Source organism: Sciurus carolinensis, chromosome 6 (assembly GCF_902686445.1).
Source record: "Sciurus carolinensis chromosome 6, mSciCar1.2, whole genome shotgun sequence".
In the NCBI taxonomy this organism is placed as follows: Eukaryota; Metazoa; Chordata; class Mammalia; order Rodentia; family Sciuridae; genus Sciurus; species Sciurus carolinensis.
In genome coordinates this window covers 45,637,101-45,658,796 of record NC_062218.1, presented here as the reverse complement: position 1 = coordinate 45,658,796, position 21,696 = coordinate 45,637,101, and the positions used below count along the sequence as shown (strand labels likewise).

The 21,696-nt window shown below is 41.0% G+C and overlaps 1 protein-coding gene across 1 annotated transcript in view; it reads right to left on the bottom strand.

Moving 5' to 3' along the window:
• Map3k1 (mitogen-activated protein kinase kinase kinase 1) overlaps positions 1-17,914 on the bottom strand; it is a 70,975-nt gene extending 53,061 nt beyond the window's left edge. Inside the window, 1 exon segment of the mRNA XM_047555677.1 lies at positions 17,009-17,914. Coding sequence (XP_047411633.1) covers positions 17,009-17,496 — 488 coding nt within the window. The 5' untranslated portion in view covers positions 17,497-17,914.
• Between the last annotated feature and the right edge of the window lie 3,782 nt (positions 17,915-21,696).

Genomic DNA, 21,696 nt, shown 5'->3' with positions numbered 1-21,696 from the left:
TTTTCTCCCAATCTGTGAGCTCTTCTTCACATTATTGTATCTTTTGCTGAGAAGAAGCTTTGTAATTTGAGTCCATCCCATTTATTGATTCTTGATTTAACTTCTTGTGCTTTAGGGTCTTGTTAAGGAAGTCAGATCCTAGGCTAACATGGTGAAGATTTGAGCCTACTTTTTCTTCTAGTAGTTGCAGGGTCTCTGTTCTAGTGCCTAAGTCTTTGATCCACAATGAGCTGAGTTTCATCCAGGGTGAGAGATAAGGGTTTAATTTCATTTTGTTACATGTGGCTTTCCATTTTTCCCAGCACCATTTGTTGAATAAGCTATCTTCTCTTCAGTGAATGTTTTTGACACCTTTATCTAGTGTGAGATACCTGTATTTATGTGGATTTGTCTCTGTGTCTTCTATTCTCTACCATTGGTCTACATGTCTGTTTTGGTGTTGATACCATGCTGTTTTTATTATACAGTTCTGTAAGTATAGTTTGAGGACTGACACTCTTTAATGCCACCTACATTACTTAAGTCAGGAGGTTGTCCTTTTTGACTTTAAAATGCTGTGACCATAAATTCTAATAATTTATTTTTACCCCTCTGAAAGAATTCTTGGACATCCATCATCTCATTTCCCATACCCAAGTTTTGAATTACTAAAGGTATCATTATTCCCATTTTACAGAAGAGGACCATCAATTCAAAAAAGATTAGAGTAACTTTATTCAATATTCTGCAAAAGTGGTAAAATAGTAATGGAGTCAGAGTTCATAAGCCTCAGCCAATGCTAACGCTTAAGCAACAAGACAGCAGGTTAAGTATCTTTCAACTAAAGGTATCTGACTATTGTTTCTCCAACAGTTAAAAGGGGCAAGAGAAAATCAAATATGTCCAAAAGAAATGTCTAGTCTCTTGAATTTGAATTGCAATTTGATTAGGTGTTTTAAACAAAAACAGTAAAAGAAATTGGGGCTTAGTATCAGAATAATTTTGGTTTTCAAAATATTATCTACACATCTCACCTTCACATAGAATACAGCGTCTCTGAGCTCCACAGGAGGTCAAAAAATTCTCACAGAATTCATGTTTTTGATTTTTGCATTAGTATTACACAAGAAATAGCAGATACCCTGAAATAAATTAGAATGTTCAAGGTTTTTATTTTTTTTTAAACATTTAAAGTTCTAAAAGAAACAGAGATTCTGAGTGTCATTTATTAAATGCAGATGTTAACATGCTACCAATCTTTGAAATGGTGAACTAAATGCCCACCTGGCAGCTGGTATGAATCAAACCTGAATTACAAAATGAACCAACAGGAAAACACTTAAAATCACGGGGTAAAAAAATTAGAGCTAGATCTTTTATGGTCCTTCTTTTCTCGGGGTCTACCTCCCCGGGGAGACACCTCACTGGGTATTGTAGTTTACTGGCTCTAGAGTGATTCTAGCCACCCCTTCCCTACTTTCTGTTCTCCATCTTGTTTTTGCTCAGGTCTCCTAAAAAAGTTGGCTGCTTCTCTGCTCCAGCAAGGAGAACAGCTCAATATTCTTTTGAGCAAGCCTCATGCAGAAAGAGCAATACTGGAGGCATCTGAATTATCCATACCTGCGAGTCCACCTGTCTTAGTTGCAGCACCTTACAGTAGCCCATCCCTGTGTTGCCCAGGACCCCAGGGTGACACCTAATGAAGCTGTCACTTCCCAGAGTTAAAAGACTCCAAAATGTTACTGGGCTGTGGGAGAGAACATGAAAAATATAGTAGCTAAGAGTACAGAGAGTACTGGCCCCCCTTTCTGCCCCAGATGGGAATCAGGTGACAGTGCAGGAACCAGAGATGCCTGTCAGGCGTCCTCGGTGATTATAGTCAAATTTACACATCTGATCTTAAAAAAACACATGATTTTCATGGGAACAAAACTGGAAGGCAAAGTGCAATGCCAAAATAAATTTCCAAGGTGCTGTAATAATTTAAAGAAAAAACCACTGTATTTTAAAAGATTTGACACGTGACTGTCCAAGCCTCGGGGAAAGAGTGAATCAACATTTTAAATAAATTACATTCATTAATCAGAAACTTTTTACAAACCATATAAGTGCTGTGATCAATGCTTTTTATCAATGCAATCTCCCACAGTATGTTAAAAAAAAATCCCAGATTAGACATTAAAATATCAATAAGTGACAGCTTAAAATTATCTGTGTCTTTGGACTAATTTTTGTGACTGTTTTTAAAACTCTCTGGCCAATAAAAAATGTAGCTCATGTGCTCTAAATATATATAAAATGAAATAGTTGGGACAGAAGTAACCCAATAGTATAAGAACAGAAAGTCTGCTTAGGAGTAAAGGTATAGTATAGGTAATTCCAAGCATAAAGCAGGAAGGTAACATTTGATTACAAATGTAGACCCCATCAGTGTTCCATAAATAATTCATAAAATAAGATTTATTTTTAACAATGCACTGAGGAAACACAAGATAGGCTGGATACACTCTTACTCCAAAAACCTTACTGTAGCAAAGAATTCAGTGTGAGCAGTTCACCAGAACAGCACAGCAGGAAGGAGTAAAAAGGCAGTACTTTAGCAAGACTTGTGCATGTATGGTGTGTGTGGGGGGCAAGGTGGTTTGTATGTGCTGAAAGAAGGAGAGAAACAGGAAACGGAACATGTTAAAAAAAAAAAAAAAAAACCCACAAAACCTCATTTTGGCTCAAGCTGTGGACAAACATAATCTCTACTTACATAATAATTTTCTACTAAACTTGTTTTTAGAAATTAAAATCTCTGACATTCTGTATTCTGGAGACCCTTGAACAAGAATACAGATTACACTGCACAAAGTAATTCCCAACACATTTCTTAGCAAGCGGCTGGATTCAGAGATAAGTTGACTTCAGATACTAATGGTTTTATATCTTATCAAAAAAACTTGGCCCAGGAAGAAGAGAAGAGAAAGCAAGTTCTTGAGCATAACCTTTTCTCTTTGATGCCCAAACTGCCTTTCTGGACCTGAGCCCAAAAAGGGAAGGCTTTGTTCTCATGTGTCTTGGGCACTATTTAAAACTCTCCTAGCAAATCCTCTTGCAGAGGAGGGAATGTTCTGCCATCCACTTATAAAACTGCTGGATAATTTCAGTTTGCACTGAATAGATGATAGTCTTTACTCATTGGTGACAAAACCTAAGGTCAATTAACAGAACCAGTAACAGAATCAAGAACGGTGCTAAAGCAACCAACATTCAAAGACCGCTCTACTCCTTATCCCAGCCTCATCTGGAATCCATGTGCTGGTAGCACACAGTCAGGTGCTCCAATATATCTGAATAACTGTTCCCAACACCAAAAACTAGGCAACTGCTGCCATGGGTTGTAAGAGAAGTAGGAAGGGTTAAGTAATCTCTACCAGGAATCTAAGACAAAAACTAATTACTGCTGATGTCCCTGCATTCAGCAAAGAATTATGAGCAGCTTCAGTTCTGTGTATGAAAAAGAGCACCAGGCAAGACGATTTGTGAGAAAATGCTTCAAGCTGGAACAACTACAACAATCAAACCAGGCAAAGGGTCTTATTCTAAATCTACTGGAAAGTCATAATTTTCTAGAATTTGAGACCAAAATTATTAGATTAAGAAGAAAATTAAAGTAGGATTTGGTGGTGCATGCCTGTAATTTTAGCTACTCAGTAGCCTGAGACAGAAGGATCACAAGTTCAAGGCCAGCTTGGGTAATTTAGTGAGACCCTGTCTCAAAAGTTTTAAAAAAGGGTTGGGGGTATAGCTCAGTGGGAGAGCACTCCTGGATTCAATCCTCAGTACCACAAAAAATAAAGTGTAATTTCCAGTAACTGCCAACTCTGTTCAAATTTTATGAAAAGAGCCCCTAAAATATAATTAAATCTGAATTTTCAGAATCAGAAACAATGCAACAAAGTATCACTGAATAATGCATTTTTAAGTTTTAACTAAAAAAAGTACACACACACACACACTTATGAACAGGCCTTTATAAACAGAGGAAGAAACCAAAGGATTGCTTTGCTTGTTAGAGATTATCCCTGATGAACGTCCCTTCTTTCTATAATTTAAACTGAGATAAAAATATAGCTTGTAACAGTAAGTTTACCAAAAATTAGATTTTCAAAACTGCCCCCCACTAGGTAATTAACATTTGCTAGACACAAACATGCTACTACTTTGCCCTAATTTATTTTCTCCACTTTGCAAAATAATATTCTCTCAGCATGGTTCTTAAGCCTTTTTACTTAATATACTTGTTTTCTCTTCTTTCTGAACCTTCATTGCTTTTCATTTGTATTTCTTTTCAAGGTTACTGGTACCCAGGTTTAAAATCTCAAGAGTTAATAAGTTCAAAAAACTAAATGTTGTTTCAATAATTACAGATAAATTTAGTCATAAGAAATAATTTTCAAATTAAATTTTTGGAAAGTTGCAAGAACTTGAAGGGAACTAAGATCATGTGAGCCAACCTCTTTATTTTCAGAGATGAGAAAACAAAACCCGGGAGACCTGCCTTAGGTCACAAAGTGACGGGAACCTGATCTATCCACTACTGGTGAGATGCTTTACCCCCATCAGAGAATTTTGAATGTTTCAGTTTTTCATTTTTTCCTAGTAAATTCTTTCAAAATGATAGGGAAAAATTAACTACTCTAAAGATGATACACACTCTATACAATCTGTCGTTGCCACACTGATAGTGACTAGCAAGGTGACCTTGAGCACCCTCATCCTCTCTGGTACAGTCAAAGGTGTAGTGTGTCTTCAGTCACTTGCAACAGTGGTACACCCATAGTTAACAGTAACCAAATACTTTCTGGGTCAAGTTACGGTTCACTACATGCATATGTGAAAAGAACATACTGAATCCTATTAATATGCACAATGAATACACGTTAATAAAAAACTTAGAAAAAGAATCATGTTTCATTATACTATCTAATCACCACCACTAACCCCATTTTAGAGATGAGGAATTTCATATTCAGAGAAATGAAGTGACTTTCCCAGAATCCAGTGGCAGTAAGTACCTAATAGGTCAGACTCCTCAGGATGGGATTCTCAATCACTACATAGTACTATATGCAACGAAAATGCACAGATCCAAAACCACATTCAGGAAAAGAGTAGATGAAATTCATCATGGCTGAGACTACTTCCTGATCTGCAAAGCTCAGAAATCCTGGGGAACAGCCGGGGTGCAAGAGCCACAGCTCCCAAAAGTAAGGCTCCAGACTATCCTGCTCTAGGTCTGGTGCAACTCCTCTTTTGGGCCTCTTGACCCACTTCCTAGTGCACTGTGGTCACCTGTCCAACTACAAAGGCTTTTTATTTTGTCCTAAGCACTGAGATCTAAGGATTGGACAACAGAGCAATAATGAGAGAGCTCTGCCTGGTTCTATCTGGTCAAAGCCCTGAATCTTGTCCCCAGCTTGGTCTGTGGGCTCTGCTTGCATCTTGTCTCCACCTGGATGGAGTTACTTGAACTATACTTGCCACCCTGAATATGGTCCTACACTGATTTCTAGGCCTATGGGCTTTTCACCTACCCTGCAAGCCATGAAACCTCTCTGTAAGCCACGAAACCTCTCTGTAAGCCCTTTTGCCTATTTCAGTCCTCTGCATTCTTTAGGATTGGGCACTCCACCTCACATTTCCCAGCATCTCCCCCAAGCCTAACTGACTGAGGCCAGAGCCACCCTTGCCATCAGGTAAGCTCCCCTGCAGGCCAAGTGACAGCAGGATGGATAGATACTTCCTCGCAACTGGGTCCCTAGCCTCTCACAGCACTGTTTCCTTGGTGCATTCGTCCCTCATCAGGACTGGTGGCAGCACTGACAGTGGGCACTCACTCTGGCATGCTTACTACTTTGCCCTTTCATTTCTCTAGAAACACCCAAAGACCAGACCAAAGTGGATTCTACAGGCCTCACATGATGTGCTCGCTTACCTATACTCCATCAGCTTGCTGGGACCTTTGCCTACAGAGGTCCAGCAGCTGATACAAATCTTGTGGTGGGCGTGCCCATGCCTACTAAAGCTCCCTGCTTCAAGCATTTGAGCTTATCTGTTGTCTGACCTGTGATGGCCTTGGATTATTCTGGAGGACAGCCTTAGCTGAGCATCAACATTTTTCCCCTGACACTTCACCTTTGAAATTTTAACACGAATTAATAAGAAATTTTGATTCGTTTTATAATAATATGTGCTTTATAAACACCTCTTTGAAAACACTATTGCTCAGAAAGTCATGACTCTATCTATGATGATAAAGGAAAAAGTAAATGTTTAATAGGTGACAAATCTAACTCAGATATTGAGAAACTGTAGAGTTCAGCAGAATTAACAGCATAGGGCTCATTTCTACCAATAACCACCTTATTTTTAGTAAAATGCCAATAATTTATTGGAAAGGAAATAAAAACATAAAAAATATCTCACAGAGGAGACAGAAAAGAGTATGCTGGAAAATGGAAAGAGCATTCAGAACACTGAGGGAAGAAAGGCCAGCCGGGGGAACACAGATATGAGCACATGTGAACAACAGGACAGGCTGACCTGGAAAGGGGTGCTGAGAGGTGGAGAGGGGCTCCCTAGGTGCTTCTAAGTGACCTTATGAAGTCTCGAATTCATCCTGAGGATGAAGAAAAGGTTGACTACCCAGACCCTGGGTGAGTGGCCACAGACGTGGAGAAAGGTGGGTCGTTCCAAGGCTAGAGGGAAGTGAAACAGCACGATGACTGAGTGCAAGGCGAGGGTAGGGAGTCAACAAACAGCAGACCAACCAGGGAGATGGTGGCAGTGTTTACCCACCGAGAGACAAGGAGCTCTGAGTACAAGGATGGAGAGGCGGGAAGTCGGGTCCAGTATGCATCCAGACAGCCACAGTGACCGGCAGAGCTGGCCCTCCTGGGAGGAACTATCCAGGTAACAGCTGGATATAGGGTTCTATCACTGAAGGCAAGACATTTTAGAGACCAAAATATTAATAACGATGAATCAGCAAAAATAGATCCTTTCCTTTCTGATAAATGACTTTCTTTTACTTTTTCTACAAAACTTGAAATTTTGTTATTTAGCAATGTAGACCCTTAGAGCAAGAAAAAGATCTGAAATAAATGTGTTTGGGAATTTCCAAGTATATAACAATTTTACTAGATGATACAGGGAATTTTTTTTAAACTCAAAAAACACCTAGCTGATCATTTAAGAAAATAAAGTTACAGCCCTAAATCAACCATTAAGCTTCAGATGGATATGAGATTAAAGTATATTCACCCATAAAAATACTATTAGAAATCTTACAATAGGGAATAATAGCTAATAATTATATAGCTAACAGTCATGAGTTAATACATGTATACGAAACTGCTCAGTTACAGTGCTTGACAGCAGTGAAACTAGCACCCAGGTGCTTGTACTCTTTCTTACTACACAGCACAGCCTCTCTGAAAGGCGTTTGTGTGTGACCTAAAGGCAGAACTTATCAAAGAAAAACAACAGGAATTTGAAAAAATACTTAGAACTTCTTAATGGTCAAATACTAAAATCAAAGTCATAACACAAAAATAGAGGAAAACAGGTGCAACAAATGTCAGGGCTAATATTACAATATACAAGAGTGCTTACAAATCATTAAGAAAAAAAATCAATTCTCTTCCATGTCTGAAAGAAAATAAATGCCAGGTACAGTAGTGCATACGTGTAATCCCAGTGATTTGGGAGGCTGAGGCAGGAGGACCACAAGTTCGAGGCCAGCCTCAGCAACTAAATGAAGCCCTGTCTCAAAAAGTAAAAAGGCTGCAGATGTGTCTCAGTGGTAAAGCATCTCTGGGTTCAATCCCCAGGACAAAAAAAAAAAAAAAAAAAAAAAAAAAAAAAGAAAGAGGGCTGGGGTTGTAGCTCAGTGGTAGAGCACTTGCCTAGCATGTGTGAGGCACTGGGTTCGATTCTCAGCATCACATAAAAATAAATAAAGGTATTGTGTCCATCTACAACTAAAAAATACATTAAAAAGAAATACCCAAAAGAAGCATGAAACTGTAAATATATACAAAATGCACAGTGACACTAAAAGCTAAGAAATGTGAGAAGCCATCTTTCATTCACCAGACTGGCAAAGAGAAGACCAATAATACAGAATGTTGGCAAGAATGCTGGGCAATGGGCACTCTCATGTACTATGAGGTAAAGGTAAACCAACACAATGTTTTATAAGACAAATTGATTACATTATCAAAATTTTAAATATGCACCACCCTTCTCTCAGAATTCTACTTCTGAATATTTATTTTCCAGAACAAAAGGTCCAACTGTATAATAAAAATTATAACAAAGGGAAGTCACTAAAGCTTAGTATAAGAACTTAAAAGTAAATAATGTAAATGTCTAAAAAGAGGAAACTGGCTAATTGAGATATTGTTGATGAAATACTATGTAGTCCTTAAATTGACAGCTCTATATTTAGCAAGATAACTAACAACATACTGTTAAGAAAAAAGCACACTGTATAGTAATATGCATAGTATGGTTCTATTTATTAAATAATAAAGGCATAATTTAAAAAAATTATTCCATTCCTTTCAAAAGAACTGTTCAATGATGTTATTGAAATTAAATTCTATAAATTCTAAATACCATCAGGACCTTGAATTGCCAGAAATAACATCATAACCTTGTTATAATGCAATATAATGGTATGGAGATGCTGAGCACCTTCAGAATGCATAAAATATACTTCCAAAATTCAAAATAAATTTAGGTTAAAACTGTAAAAATATTTTTCAAGAATATTAACATTTACATCAATCTGTTGCATTTTTTCAAATATAAGGTTCAATAAAAATAAATTAAGAGTACCAACTGAAATCCAAGAAATTGATAACATAGAATCAATTAAGATTTTTTTGGGGGGGGAAAGAGTAAGAAACTATGAAATGCTGTTTGAAGACACAAATATCATTTTAAAAACCTGCAGACATTAAGAATTTTTGTGAAACTATCTCATTAGATGAAAAACCTTCCAGTAATTACATAACTTGGTCAATGCTACAGAGGTGGAACCTTACTCCTTGAAATCTAACTAGGTTAAAAAAGGTCAGAATATATTGGTGTGGCTTAATACTTATTAAGTATTAAAGAACTTGTAGGGTATAAAATGACACAGGCCAACAAATAAAGTAAAAAGGTTTCCATACAGACAATTCACAGGACATTTCCAATGAGCAGCACCTAATTTTATGTAATTCTAAAGTACGACTCATTTATTCAGTATATCAGGGCTGCAGAATTACAACTCGCAGATAATTTAGTGGTCTACCACTTCAAGGATCATTTTCCTTAATAGAAATTATAACTTTTCAACTTTTATTCACTGAGACTATGGAAACAAGACAACTTTTTAATAATGAGCTGTAGTAGCTTTGATAAATAAAAATAATCATGTATAGTCTTCATCGTACTCATTTCATAAGTTAGGAAACTGAAGTCCAAAAAAGTAATGTTGAACAGAGAGGGCTAGGATTTAGTAATATATAATTTTAGAGGCCATCCAGGTGGAACTAGCTGTCCCAACAGCAGGTGGCCCCCAAATGCACTGTTTTAAAAGTCCTCCTCGGCCTCCCTCCCGTCTGCCCGTGAGGTCTGCCAGCCCTGCTGCCATCAGGGAAGCCGCCTGCCTCTTGCAGTGCTCACATGCCATCCTTCCTGCTGTCACAGGCTGAATGTTAGGGGCACCAATCGAACAAAACTGCAAGGACAACATCTCAGATAAGTGCCCATCGCCAGCAAATGCCCTGGAAACTCTTCTGAGTGTAAAATCAAAGGACTTCAAAGCACAGATTTTCTTCCAGAACCACTGGCTGCTCAGAGACTCCCCCCACCCCCGCCCTTTAGTGCTAAACTTGTTCTAGATAAGGGAGGTTGCGGGGTTTAGTTACCACTAGTAAGTTTTCTGTTACATGGGTTCTTAGCTCCTGAAACCTTGTATAGTAGTTGTCTAGCAAATCTTTTCTTTAATGCAAATGTGAACTTCTACTTATCCGAGGCTGACTTATTAAATTAATCAATTCTGGATTAATTTAATTAATTTTCAAGACAAGTATCCTAAAAATGGTATCTTAACTTTAGGTAACATTCTGAGAACCTGAAAAAAGGAACAGTTATGTCAATGCATGACATTTTTATGTACATCATTTATTCTTAGAAAAACATTCTTTAATCCCCAGAAAGTACAGGAGAATTATACATGTACAGCAAATGCTTCTAACTTATAAGATTATCATGCATATAGCTACTTGCTGTATACCATATTTGGCTGTCTTTGAGGCTTGTCTCAAGTCCAGGTATTTCCCAATAAGTTTATCACAAACCCACAATTTGGAAATTGTCTAAGTTCAATAGGCTAAGATTTTGCTGTTTAACCTCTTCTTAGCTAGGTCCTAAACTACGTCTGACCACAAAGGAAAACAGATGACCCCACTAGTTTGGAACTGCTAAGGCATTATCCCTCTCCTTTTTATTCAATAAATATTTACCAAATATTCACTTTGCAGCACTTTTGTGAGGTGCTGGGTCCCTAACTAGTCATAGCCCCTGCCCACTCAGGTCTTGGCAGCTTCTGGGGAAGGTTCAGCCAATTGAGAAAACAAGTATAAATCTCAACACTGATAGTAGGGACGCTGTACCACAAAGCCAGACTAGGTAATCTGTGTTGAACTAATTTCTTAACAGAGAAGAGCTGATGTGGGGAATTCGAAGAGAGTTGCTGGCAGAGGGAGCATGCAAAGGATGTATGGCAGGAGGCAGTGTCCTGAACTTGAGGAAATGGAAGAAGTCAAGTCTGGGGGGAACAAGGGCATGTGTGAGATGAATCCAGATCTGGAAAGGCAGATAAGGGTCTTAGTAGGCGAGTTAAGGATTTGTCTTGTCTTTATCCAAACAGAAAGCTTTTGAAAAGTTTTAAAATTTAATTGAATTCATTTCACTTTTCTGGAGGGAGTAAGTGAAGATTTGGTTATGTGTTGAAATGATATCTCTGGCCACAAAACCCAGAAAGCAGATTCTGAGGGAGAGAGGCTATAATGCAGCCATCTGTGAGGGGGTTGTGACATTAGTCCAAACTAGGTGATGGGTGTTGAGACAGGGACGTGAGAGCAACTCAAATCACCAGCACCTGAGAAGAGGGGGAGCATGAGGGTCAAGGATGACTCCTAGATTCTGATTCTGCCATTTAATGAGCAGAGAGCATGTTAGCAGAAGGTTAAGGGAAGACTGTGAATCTGAATTTGGGCACACAAGTGCAGAAGTGTCATTCAGACAGTTAAGTGTAGGTCTGAAGTTTCAGAGAGATCATGAGTGGGAAAATAACCTCTGAAATCATTTGTGAGTGGCCAATAACTGATTAAAGGGCACTAATGAATCTCAGTTGGTTTGGAGGAGACAGAATGAGAGAAGGTCTAGGAATGCCCTAAGGGTCCTGTTACATTAATATTCCAGAGGATGAAGGTGGGCCACCAAGGAAGAACTGCCAAGGTTAAGAAGAAAATCAGGGGCGCTTACTCATTAACCTAAGTAACTAGATGATGTTTCAAACACAGGAACTCAATTTTTTCAATTATTTGACAGCTTGAGTATGGCTCCAATTTTTTAGAACTACACTTAGTCACTGAAATATACTAATTAAATTTTACATTATATTGAATTGGTCATAATGATCCATGACTGCTTATTAAATATCAACTACTGCACTAAATACCAAGCAATGTACAAAACATAAATACTCATGCTGGGAGATGGAACAAAAAGTAAGGGAGAATTCCTAGTCTGTTAACAATTGATATTTGGTATTCAGAATGCTGTAAGACCAGTTTGAAGATTATTTGATAGCATATCAGTTAAATGATTATTTAGGCAACACAGAAAGTAATGATAACATCTATTTGTCAAGAACAGTGCTTCCACACGTAGCCCAGTACCCACTCTCCTCACTCCATGTACACCCCCCTCATCATGCTTGCATGTGATAAACTTAGTTAATACACTAATGATAGAACTGTGTATGCTGTGCCAGGTGGTTCCAAGAAATTCTTCCAGTCTTTAAGAGGTCTAATGGTCACATTAATAAATCTCAGGTGACAGATGTGTATGTTCAGAAATAGATACTTACTGGGTCTTAACGATTTTCCTTAGCATTCTACATCTCAGTCTATTACATCAAACTAACCAGCCTGGCATTGCAAAGGACTCAGTCACTAATAATATAGAACTCCCTTCCATACCAAACATACCTAAATCAACAGTGACATGCCATAAGTAGATGAAAACAAGGATATCTTCTTGATCATCTTATGCCCTAGAGCATATTTTTACATTTCCCTACATTGTTTCCTTAACTAGCAGAGTTGCTGTTACTAATAATAAAGACTGAATTTTAAAACCAACGTTGGCAGATACTAAATTTCTTGTTCCTCATGCCCTCATTTTAATTTTCTCTTGCAGAGAAAAAAAAATCATGTCTGAACTCGCAGCTCCATATATATTCCTCTTAAGAGTAGGTAGAAAAGTAGTTTGAAACTAATCTGTATCTAGATTTCTTTTTCTATTTCTGTGACCCTAAACTAAAGCATGGGTGTCCTAAGAGAAGGGAAAGACACCAAAGGAAAAGGGCAAAAACTATCAGGCTGAATGTATAAGCAGAAGAGAAGACAAAACTACCCCCCACAACTACTATGGCCAATTAATTCCTTAGAAAGTTAGGAAGGTAACATTGTTTGGCCATAGGAGTATGGTGTGGAATGTTGTAGATGAGACTCAGAGCACTAATTTTTAATCTGGTTCCCTTCCATATCCTCACCTACCAAACAAAACAGAGGCTATGCACTGCTGATCTTTTCTCGATTACCTACCACTTTGCGGAGGTTCATAAATGTTGAATGAAATCTCATACAGTAACAAAGAGGTAGGATCCAGCATTACCGTAAGTTTCTCACCCTGTGTGGTGATCAAGATGAATGAGTGATACTAATTCCAGATTATTTGTCTCCTTTCATTTATGATTTAATACAGAAAAAAAAACCAATAAATCTACAAAACATTCAGCACTAATCATTTATCCTCTCTTCCAAGCATGATGGGGGAACCTGAATATTACTTAGGTGTATAAGGCCAGGTTTCAGAAAGATATGCATCATGCTAATACTTTTAGCAGATGGATGTAGCACTGAGTAGAGACCAAGTCAGTGGTCTACTGGACTCCTGCAGAATAACTTCCTTCTTAAAACTTCCAGTGAGTTTAAAAAAGAACATGGAAGCAGCACATAATAATGAAAAGCAATGGACTGCAGGAGTCAGAATGACTTGGGGTTACATCCTAGCTGTCTTCTAGTTATATGATCATGGAGCTTTACCATCTCTAATAAGTCTCAGTCTCCTGAAAACAGAAATTACAATGCCTTAGAGGGCTGTGTGTGTGTGTGGATATATATATATATATATATAGAGAGAGAGAGAGAGAGAGAGAGACAGACAGACAGACAGACAATGAATGAGTGGGACACAGAATGTAAAAGTAGTGCTTTCTAACTCAGAGCATTTCTGACTGCCTCATATTATAACTTGGGGCAATTCATTACCCACTATTTGCCACCCCATCACTTCTTCCTTTGGAATGCACACAGTCAGTGTCAAGGACTGATTAGCAGACTCAGCCTAGGCAAGCTGTAGCTAGTTTTCCTGCTCTTGGTGAAACCAAAAGAACACTCCTTTCTTCTCACATTTTGAAATCTTCAAGTTGACAAGTCAGTGACCATTTCTAAAACATGCAACATATTTTGCTCGAGGTGCTATAGAAGTCATGAAAGAATATCAATGAACAGGGTTACTTCCTGTTTTTCCTATCTAACAAAATGGATTTATTATAGTGTATTGGAAATCATATATTAAGGAATGTTGGTTAACCAGTCACTCTTGCCAAGATCAGATATGAAAAGAAAACAAAAGTTGGCAACAATTCTAGCTCTGATATTTCTCTTCCAGAATTATATTCAATAAGGTTAATCTTTGAAGAATGCATTTTCTTATCTGATTTAAAATGGAATTTGGAGATAATTTATAATTACAACACAAATTCATGTAAGACTAACTTATGTGACTACTTCTATTGTTTTATTAAAAATCATCAATTTAATTTTAAAAAAGACTTATTTTTAGTTAATAATACTCCTACATGTCCTCTCTAGTAATAGGTCATTAAATTGTATTTTCATTTCAACAGCTTCTAAAAGGAAGTGAAACTGAGGGCTATATAAGGATATAAAAGCAGCCTATGAAATATTCTTAGTTTTAAGCAAAAACTAACACTAACAAGTACAGCATATCTTGTTCTTTCATGGGCCAGCAAATTGATAGTTTGGTTTTTTAAGTTACAAAAATAGGATGGAGTAATTATATCTACCAAACTCACAATAGCCTGTTCAATGGAGAGTAACACTGTAATTTTTCTTCAAAGACAGTAAATAGGAAGAAAAAGCCCCTAATTCTGTAATATAAGGAAAAATTCCAAACCCTTGGGCACCACTTACAGGCACTAAACTTTCACTGACTTCAGTTATTACCCTGAAGAAGAGGGACCGACATAAAATCTTTTATTTTAATGGGTATTATTTATATGATTTATCATTTACGAATGTATTTTCTGTACTTCCAATTTCTACATCTGAAATTATAAACTGAAGGAAATTCTGAAGTAAAAATCACAAAATTCTCTTTTAAAAAATACAGTAGTGCTGTAGACAGGTAGGTGGTCTTCAGATCTCTACTACTGCTGAAACCAAAATCTTTAAAATCTTAAAGTGTTAGACTTGAAAGTATGAATGAAACTACTGTCAAAAAGAGGAAAATGCACAATTCAACTGAGTTCTTAAAAGACTGCTTATAATCAGCTTTTTTCTAAGACTTTAAATGGTATATAAAATATATGAAAATAATACGATACAAGTCTTTTCACCATAATCTAAGTTTTTACACCAACAGTTTCAAATGAATTTCAACCCCACTGTCAAGAAAACTGAAAAAAAAAAAAAAATCACATTTCAAAAGATAGGGATCAATGCTTTGTTACAAATGAAATCTCTGCATATGACTTTTGGGATGAACCAACAGCATTCTTGTTAATAAATCATTTTTTTGAAAAAGATTATGCTTACTAATCCATTATTTAATATACTGTGCAATTAAACTCCATCCCTTAAAGGAAACAAAAATTATGCATGCATTACTCAGTATGAATCCCACAAATTATATATTATATCCAAAAAAGATAAAACTAATTTCTCAAATTTGGGGTTAATTTTTTTTAAATTTGCAATTCTATGTAATAACAATTGCCTTTTAAAAATTATTCTGATTGAGTTTTAATCCAATTTGCACAGAAACAAGAAACCGTGGAGCAACATATCCGCTTGTAAGACTAAGTTGTAGGTACCACTGCATACAGAAAACTGTACTACAGTCACAAATCTCCTTTCATCTTAATATCGCCATGGTGCAGTGCTGAACATATTTTTTAGATTTTTTTTGGTAGGGGAAGACTTCCAAGTAAAAAACGGACCTTGTTTTTAAACCAACAAACAAGTGCACAAAAACTGATCAAATCACTTTAAAGAATCAATCAAAACCAGGGATTCCTACCGTCTGACGCATCTCACAGTAAGACACATTTACTCCCTTAATAAATGTCAGGGAATTCTATAGAGCAGCGCGTCACTATCACAAAAATATTTCCAGCGACTTTTAAATACCCATCAACACTTGGTGCTTTTGCATTCACTATCAGTTTTAAAAAATAAAAAAAGGGTTATAGCTGTCACACTTAAAAGAACTACCTTTAACAGAAAAATTTCCCAACAGCCAAAGCAGAGTGCAGCCAAGAAGCCAAATTACCTTACACATCTCGTACTTCATATGCACCATAAGACCCATCTAAGCCGAAGCCCACAGCACTGTGCCCCTGGAATTCCGCGGGCGGGCGGTGCAGCTGCACTAAGCAGGCAGCACCGCACCCGCGCTGCGGTTCCCAGCCACGCCGCAGGGGCTGCGGGGAGCAGTCACCGCCGCTTTGAAACTGAATGGCTGACACATCCGGTCCTGGCTCCTACACCACTCAGCCAAATGCAAACTTCAAAGGCCAAATTCAAACTCCAAACAGAAGTCACTCGAGTCTCAGTGATGCAGTATGAATTCCCAAGAACACAAGAAGCAGTTGGGGGACGCAATTCGAAAAACCACACGTCCTACAAGTCCACAAGCTCCGCGGAGTCAGCAGCGGTCCACCGGTGCCGCTTTGACAGGCGTTAGCTGTCCACCCGGAGTGCAGCTGCTGGCGCTCGAGGCGCGCCGCCTGCGCCCGGGTTCGGTCCCGGTCCCTGCTGGGCACTCGGGCTCCCGCGAGTCCAAGGGCTCTGCCTGTCACGGCTAGGCTCGGGGACCTGCCGCCTTCTCTTCGGCCCTTCGTGCCCCCCACCCGACCTTGGGCTTCCCAGTCCACCCCGCCCCTTTCCGACCTCCACCCGCCCAGCTCGGGCCTCGGCCCCCAGTCCTTCGGGGTCACCCGCCCAGCGGCGCCGCCGCTGGGCTGGTACCCACCCTTGGTCCAGCCCCGGGACGTCCGTGGTCCTTGGGGAGCCCTGGTGCCGGGAGACCCACAAAGCCAGCCGGGGCCCCACACCTTTCCCCAACGGGTCCCCGCAGCGCGGCTCGCACGCCTGTCACATGTCTGCAAACAATAACAAACTCTCCGGCACGTCCTCGTCCAGTCCCCGGGCTGGGACCCGGGCGCCGCCCGACCCTGGGGGGCTCCGGGGTGCCTGCGGGCGCATGTCTCGGCGAGCGGCGCCGAGCCACGCAGCGCCAAGTCCCGGGACTCCGTGCGCGGTGCCCCGGGTTCATTCATTGCCCTCCACCCGACCAGGACCCACCGCACCCCGGCCGCGCTGCTCACCCGGCGGGGGCCGCTGCAGGAGGCGGCTCGGCGGCAGGCGCCGGTTTCTCCCCGGGCTCGGCCCCCACGGGGTTCGGGGCGCCGCTGTCCGGCGCGGCCGCTGGTTCCAGAGGGTGGGCGCCGCCGCCGCGGCTTGTGGAAACGTGGGGCTGCGGCACCGCCACAGGCTGGAAACTGCTTCCACTCGCAGCCGCGTCCGTGGGCTCCGGCGACGGGGAAGTGGAGGAGGACGGCGGCGAGGCGGTGAGGAAGAGCGGTGGCTCGGGCAGCTGGTCCAGCTCCACACTCCGCACTTTGCGCAGCTGCTGCCGCCGCCGCCAGTCAGCCCGCTCGCGGCCCCCGCTGCCGGTCTCCCGCAGCAGCCCTGCGGCTGCCACGGGAGCGCTGCTCGCCTTGAGAGCCCCTCCGCCACCGCCTGACTCGGGGCTCGTCGCCCCGGCGCCCGGGAATCCAGACGACGAGGCGCGATTCCCCGCCGCCGCCGCCATTTTCTCTCGCGGGCTACATTAGCTCGGCCCCTGCGAGGGAGGGAGGGGGCGGGGAGAGCGCAGGGGGCGGGCGGACGGGCGGGCGCTGCGCCGCCAGCGTAGGACCGCCTGCGCTATCTGCGTGAGCGCGGCCCGCCAGCGCCCGGCCTGAAGGATCCGCGGGCGGGCGCGCGGTTGCCTGCCAGCGGCGGAGGCGGAGGCGGAGGCAAAGGGTGCGCCGGTGGAGGCGGCGGCCGCAGGTGGAAGGGAGGGAGTGGTCTGTGCGCTGACTCCGCGCGGGCGGGCACGGTGGGCTCCGAGAGCCCGCGCTGGGCGCTCTGGGGTGTGCGCGCTGCAGCCGCCGCGCAGCCAGGTACTCCCGTCCACACAGGCGAGTGGCGGCGGCTTGGTGGTAGCTTTGCGCCTCTTCCCCTTTGCGGCAATCTCTGTCCAGCTCGGGAGGTGGGGGTGGGGGCTGGGAGTTCGTCCTACGGGAGTTGCAGGTTCTGAGCGAAATATTTAGTTCGAACTTGGATTAATGGTACTTGAAGGGGACGCAGGTAGGAGGGTTTGCTGTCTGTCATTCGCACTGCTCTTTGCAGTGGATGTCTGGGGTCCAGGCGCCGACCAGCCTCCCACCCCCAGCCCGCCCGCTCCGCGCCCGACGCGCAGGTGGCGCACAGGATTGTCGCCTGCTGCAAAGCGAAAGCCAACGTTTACCAGACGTGCTGCTGCGAACCAAAAGTAAATAAAAAGTTTTGCTGTTTTGAAGAAAGTATTCCTTCTCTTTTGTCCCATCCCCACCCCTCGTGCTACAAATCACAAAACTTAAAGGTTTCTTGTACCCACTTCACATCCTGAAACTGCCAATTTGGGACAGCACCCCCACCCCCCGCGCGCACCACCACCACCGCACAAACACCCACCGGCTAGAGAGACAGGGAGGAGCGGGGGTCCCTGCAGATCTTTATTTTTTCCCTCGGCTGTCTTGGGAAAGGCAGGCATATACAGAACCACAGAGCGCACGTTTAGGGTAGTAACCAGCGCCGTGCCAGGAAGAGCTCTTTCATGTCATCTTCGGTCAGGTCTTGGCCCTCCCCGAATCCGATGCTTCTAGCTGCACGTCCTTCTTTCCGGCAGTCAGGTGACGGGCCGGGTTCCCCAGTCCCCACCCCTGCAATGCCCTGGTTGTCCAAGGTGGCGTTGGAAACCCTTGCAAACTATGGGAGACTGCGAGAAGGTGCTTTGGGACCGGAAAACAACTTTTACATGTTAACGATTTTCGACTTTTTTTCAACCGAGTTAGACCTTCTGTGTCGTGTTTACTTCCCCCATCCCTTTTCCTCTAGCCGTTTTGTCTATGTTGAGAAATCTCCCAGAATCTGGGAGCAATGTCTTTAGATTTATTTTGTGAAACATTAATTAAGGCAAGGGGCAGGGGGAGGAGTAGAAGGGGTTTCTTACACCGAGAAAGGAGAGAGCTATCGAGTCAGTCTTAATGTATCTAGACAAAACTTGAACAATCTACAAAATAATTATTTTGACTTCTCGAGAATAGATCAAATGAAAGACCCCTTCTCAGGCATAACGTTAACTGAAAAACAAGGTGACATAAGAGGAATTCTTAAAAGGGTCCTGATTTCATATTCAATGTTTTGAATATTGCTCTGACATCTGCCATAAGATAGTTTTAGATCATTACATCCAACGATGCAAATTTTGAAATTTAGATAAATCTGTTAATTTTGGGGGTCTACATTTAGATTATAATTATATGCTTTTTTAAGGTAGTCAAGCGTATCATCCAAACCAAACGGTAGCTATTTCCCACGTCTTCCCAGATTGTCACACCCATCAAGTCCTAAACTGAAAGGGATAAACTTTCCTCATTGTTTTTTAGATCCAAAAATTCTTTGAATTTGCACACTTACTTAGGTACCCAAGTGAGAAAAGTAAGTGGAACCCTTTAACCTTTCAAAATGGTTCCAACTTCCGGCCAATTTTGTTTAACCAGAGTAGCAGAGTAAAAATGGGATTCCAGCAAGAGGTTGACTTTGCCTCTATCTGTAGCATGATTGAAACTGGGGACCAAATGCAACACAATCAACAAGCAGTGATAGTCTCCATCCATTATGCAACATGAGGCAGAAACCTAAGTGCTGGTCTTTCCTATGGATTCTGTTGCTTTGATTAATTTTTCTTGTATGGAAACATTCTGGCTGTTGTTATGCATCTGCAAGTGGACACACTGAATTTCTTAGAGACAATCCACCAAAGGACCAGCGTGACTCAAAAGGGTGTCCTTCCTTTGAATATGTTACTAGGAAGTCTGTTTTGAAGAGCATTTGACTCCAAGGATTCCTACCCAACTTTCTGAGTCTTAAGCATGATTAAGCCTCTTGCTTTGGTTTTGGTGCTGCTTGAATCCTACTTTATATCACTGCACAGAGGCATATGTCAAAGCTACTGTTGACTCTGACTTACCTTAATTTGATTTCTTTAATGATATAAAGGAGACATATGTCTTACAAGGTTGCTTCTAAACTAAAAACTCCAGTTAGCATTTCCAAGCTCTTTATTCTCACCCAGATATAAACCTTGTAGTGATTTCCTACACACCATGATGATTTCAGTAATATTTACACCAATGCTTTACAGATGGCTGCTCCCACACAGTGCTTCTGGGAATTGCTTAAGTCACACTTCAGTTCCTATGCCAAGTTCATTTGAAGAATTCAGTTAAACATTTGACATTTTTTGGTTGTGCATAAATATCACAGGCATTAAAATGAAAAGATGTATAACTGGCAGAAATGTTTCAGTTTCAGAGTGTTGTACATCATTCATTATTTGTTTATCAAGCACCTATTGTGAACATGCAACAAATTTTTTCCCTCCTGGGGGATGTTATTTGTTTTTCTTCATTTATTCAAAACAGTCTCATCTGCAGTTTTATTAGTGGGTATTTATTGGTCTGACTCACAGAATTTCAGGTCCATCAGTATGTGAATTTGTTCATATCATAGCTCTATTTGTGACATCTACCTTAGATGAACATAGAAACCTAAGAATGTAACCTTGAGAGTAGGTCAAAAGCTATTCTCTCACACTTGTTGATCTTTATTATGTAATACTTGCAGAAGAGATGGGGCTGGAGCTTTGTTTCTCCATGTTTTTTCCAGACACCACACTTCCCAGGTGTTCCCAGATGTTTTAAGTCAGGAAATCCAGTTGTCTGTGTGGTAACTGGTCGTCTACAAGGGCACTGTAGGTGACATTATAGTAGCAAGTCTCCCAACTAGCCTCCACTTCACTGTGCTTCGGAGGCCTCTGTGAAGATTATTGGTAAAGGGAGGCAGGAAGTGGAAACTTGAGAAGGGCATTTGGGTCAAGGTGGTTCTAAGGGTCATAAAGTCAAACAGTATTGAACATTCAGAATGAAAACCCTTAAAAAGAGAGAAAAAAATGTCTCTAGGCGTGTACCACCTGCAACACATAAAACAAATCTGAAGGGTTGTAGGAAGAGAATCCTGGAAGTCTCTAGACTGCAAAGTCTGCTAAAAATTACTATTAAGATAATTAACATGTATTGAGGGCTAGGGAGATAGCTCAGTCGGTAGAGTGCTTGCTTTACAAGCACAAGCCCCTGGGTTCGATCCCCAGCACCGCAAAAAAAAAAAAAAAAAAAAAAAAAAAAAAATCAACTATGTGCCAGGTCAGTGACAAACACTTAATGAATATTGACTTATTTAATCTACATAATAACCCTGTGCAGTAGACACTATCAGCATCTCCATTTTACAGATGAAGAAACTGAAGTCCAAAACGAAGGGTTTTCAGCTGAGGAGCAGCAGAGACAAAATTTCAACTTAGAATGGGCTCCAAAGACCATTCTTTTAACCTCAAAGCTGTAATATATGCTCATTATTACTAAAAAATCTAGAATATCTTTATTGTTTTTCTGTAGTTAGTTCTTACTTTCTTAGTGAACATAAAAATATTCACCAGATCTTTCAAAGTTCTTGTCTCCATGCAGCTTTTATTCCCTAATGCCTTAAACATTGAAGTGAAAATTATACCATGAGGATCTTCACCAATGTACCCCTTTGAATGGAGAAAGGATACTGCACTTTACTTCTTTAAAAAAAGTATTTTGGAGGGGAGAATGAAATCTTAATTTTTCATTTATTTGTTATGTGGTGCTGAGGATCAAACCCAGTA